The sequence below is a fragment of the Volvox carteri genome (assembly GCF_000143455.1).
Source record: "Volvox carteri f. nagariensis unplaced genomic scaffold VOLCAscaffold_49, whole genome shotgun sequence".
NCBI classification, from domain to species: Eukaryota; Viridiplantae; Chlorophyta; class Chlorophyceae; order Chlamydomonadales; family Volvocaceae; genus Volvox; species Volvox carteri.
Window position 1 is genome coordinate 84,515 of NW_003307592.1, and position 2,123 is coordinate 86,637.

Below are 2,123 nucleotides of genomic sequence, written 5' to 3' on the forward strand. Positions count from 1 at the left end.
CAAAGAGGGATATGGTAACACCAAGGACCCGGAGCTAGATGTTGCGCATCCAGAAGGACAGGTTGTGGTAGGGAAGTCATAGCTGATAGAATTCGTGTTAATGCCGGACAATCATTCGGCACAGGCCTACCCAGGATAGTAGTGACACGGCCATCTCGTACATCTCCCCTAACGGCCAACAGACATAATGGGTGGGCTGCCGGGTGGATATGACGCAATATTGCCAGTAATACCCGAGTCCACATGGGGTTAGTTTCCAACATACCAGCCATACCAAGGATTGCACGACAGGACAAACAGGCAAATCGTGCACGCAGATGTTCGTGCAAAGGAATAAGACCGAAACCTCCAATGGCAGGAGGAAACGGCATGTATGCAACTCCCACACCCGGGGCCCGTCTTCGTTCAGCATTGTCCCGCACAGATGGCGGTTGACGCCTGTCAATAACGGCCGCACAGTCTCCCAGCAGGTTATTCATCGAGGTGTTGCTAGGTGCCCCCATAAACTCCAAGTGGTACAGGACTCTACTAATGCTATAACCTGATACCGCAAAAGCTCGACCAAAAGCTGATAAATGCAAAAGCTCGACCAAAAGCTGATAAAGCCCTTGAGCCCTCGGCTCGTACTAGGGTGGTTTGCAGGTACGGGGAACGCACCCACGACCATGTAACAACAACAACAACAATATAAATAAATGATAGAAATGCAAAAGGTTTGACGGAAGGCGGAGTGATGGCGAAGAACGGGGGGCCCATGTGGAGACAAGGCCCTTGTTAAACGTCCTATTAGCCCGCAAAAGTTATAGGCTGCCCCGGACCAGCTTTAAGCATTGTTAACTTTGAGCGCGGAAAATTTCGTGACTTCTTTTTTATAATATCACCCGGTCTTTCCTTTGCTTTCCGTCTATTACCTTGACTGCTTGCCGACTTTCGCCGTTGACCAATACGGAAATGTCGCAGAACCAGTCGCCCTCGCCGGTTCCGTCTGAGAACTTTCCTACTTCACTGCACAATGCCTTAATGGCAACCATTCAACAGCCCTTGCAGAGTCCGCTGCCCCGACTGTTCAGCGTTGCCGATGTCCATGCTGCTACCCAGGCCGCTCAGCAGCAGGAAATGGCTCAACGCCTTCATAGCCAGGGCTTAGGAATGCAATGGTCCCAAACGCCGCTATCCCAGGTCAATGCGTTGCTTGCTTGCAATGTTGTTGTTTCCATCTCGCGCGCCATGCCGACCGCCGTGCGTTCTCTTCTCTGCGGGCCCCAGCTCCACGGATGTCACACTGACCATTTACGCCGCTCTCCCCTTTCCTGCACCCCCTCGTTCTCCAGATGCCCTTCGGCCACGCCGGCTTCAACGTGTTTAACTCCCAGCCCGGCATCTTCAACGCCCAGCCGGGTGTGCAGCTTCCCCCCGGCCAGCTGTTGCCGACGTTCGTCATGGGCGTCGCTCCCCCTACAACCTCTAAGGCATCCAAGAAAGCGGCCAAGGCCAAGGGCGCCAAGGCCTCCAGGCCCAGCGTGGCGGTTCCCCCCGCCATGGATGGCCAGCTTCCGCAGCTCCAGGCGCTCCTCGATAGAAAGAAGTTGAAGTGCATCGAAGATGTCCGAAATGCGGTAGGGTTGGCTACTTGTGGCTCCATGCGGTACCACCCCATTAGCAACCACCTCCTGCACCCAGGGCAAGCCTTCTTCTGCCGTGACTCCACCCAACTGCAGACTCTGGCCACTGCTGGGGATGTTTGCAGGCCCATGTGCATTATCCTCACCAGCACATGAGAAATCCACATCCAGCCTGGGCGGTCTCAAAGACCTCTGCAAAGAGTCATAGATGCTTCCCTGTGCCTGTACACCGTTGCTGGAGGTGGTAGCATGCGCCCCAGCAGGTGTTTGCGTACCAGCAAGCACCGCTTCAAGGCCCAGACTGGATGGTGTCGTGGCTGCCTGTAACAAGCCCTGGCCGCTTCCATGTGCCTGTACACCGTTGCTGGAGGTGGTAGCATGCGCCCCAGCAGGTGTTTGTGTACCAGCAAGCACCGCTTCAAGGCCCAGACTGAAGACCGGTGCTTCACTGCAGGATGCCACTAACGCCAGCAGCAGCAGGCGCAATTGGCACGTTGCAGA

The 2,123-nt window shown here is 55.3% G+C and overlaps 1 protein-coding gene across 1 annotated transcript in view; it reads left to right on the top strand.

Annotated features, from left to right (window-relative positions):
• Window positions 1-951: 951 nt before the first annotated feature.
• The window catches only part of VOLCADRAFT_106683 (uncharacterized protein), a gene marked incomplete at both ends in the record, with an annotated part of 4,737 nt that continues 3,565 nt past the window's right edge, over window positions 952-2,123 (top strand). Inside the window, 2 exons of the mRNA XM_002955112.1 lie at window positions 952-1,239; window positions 1,332-1,616. Of these exons, the coding sequence (XP_002955158.1) occupies window positions 952-1,239; window positions 1,332-1,616 (573 nt within the window). The remainder of the gene's footprint in view (window positions 1,240-1,331; window positions 1,617-2,123) is intronic.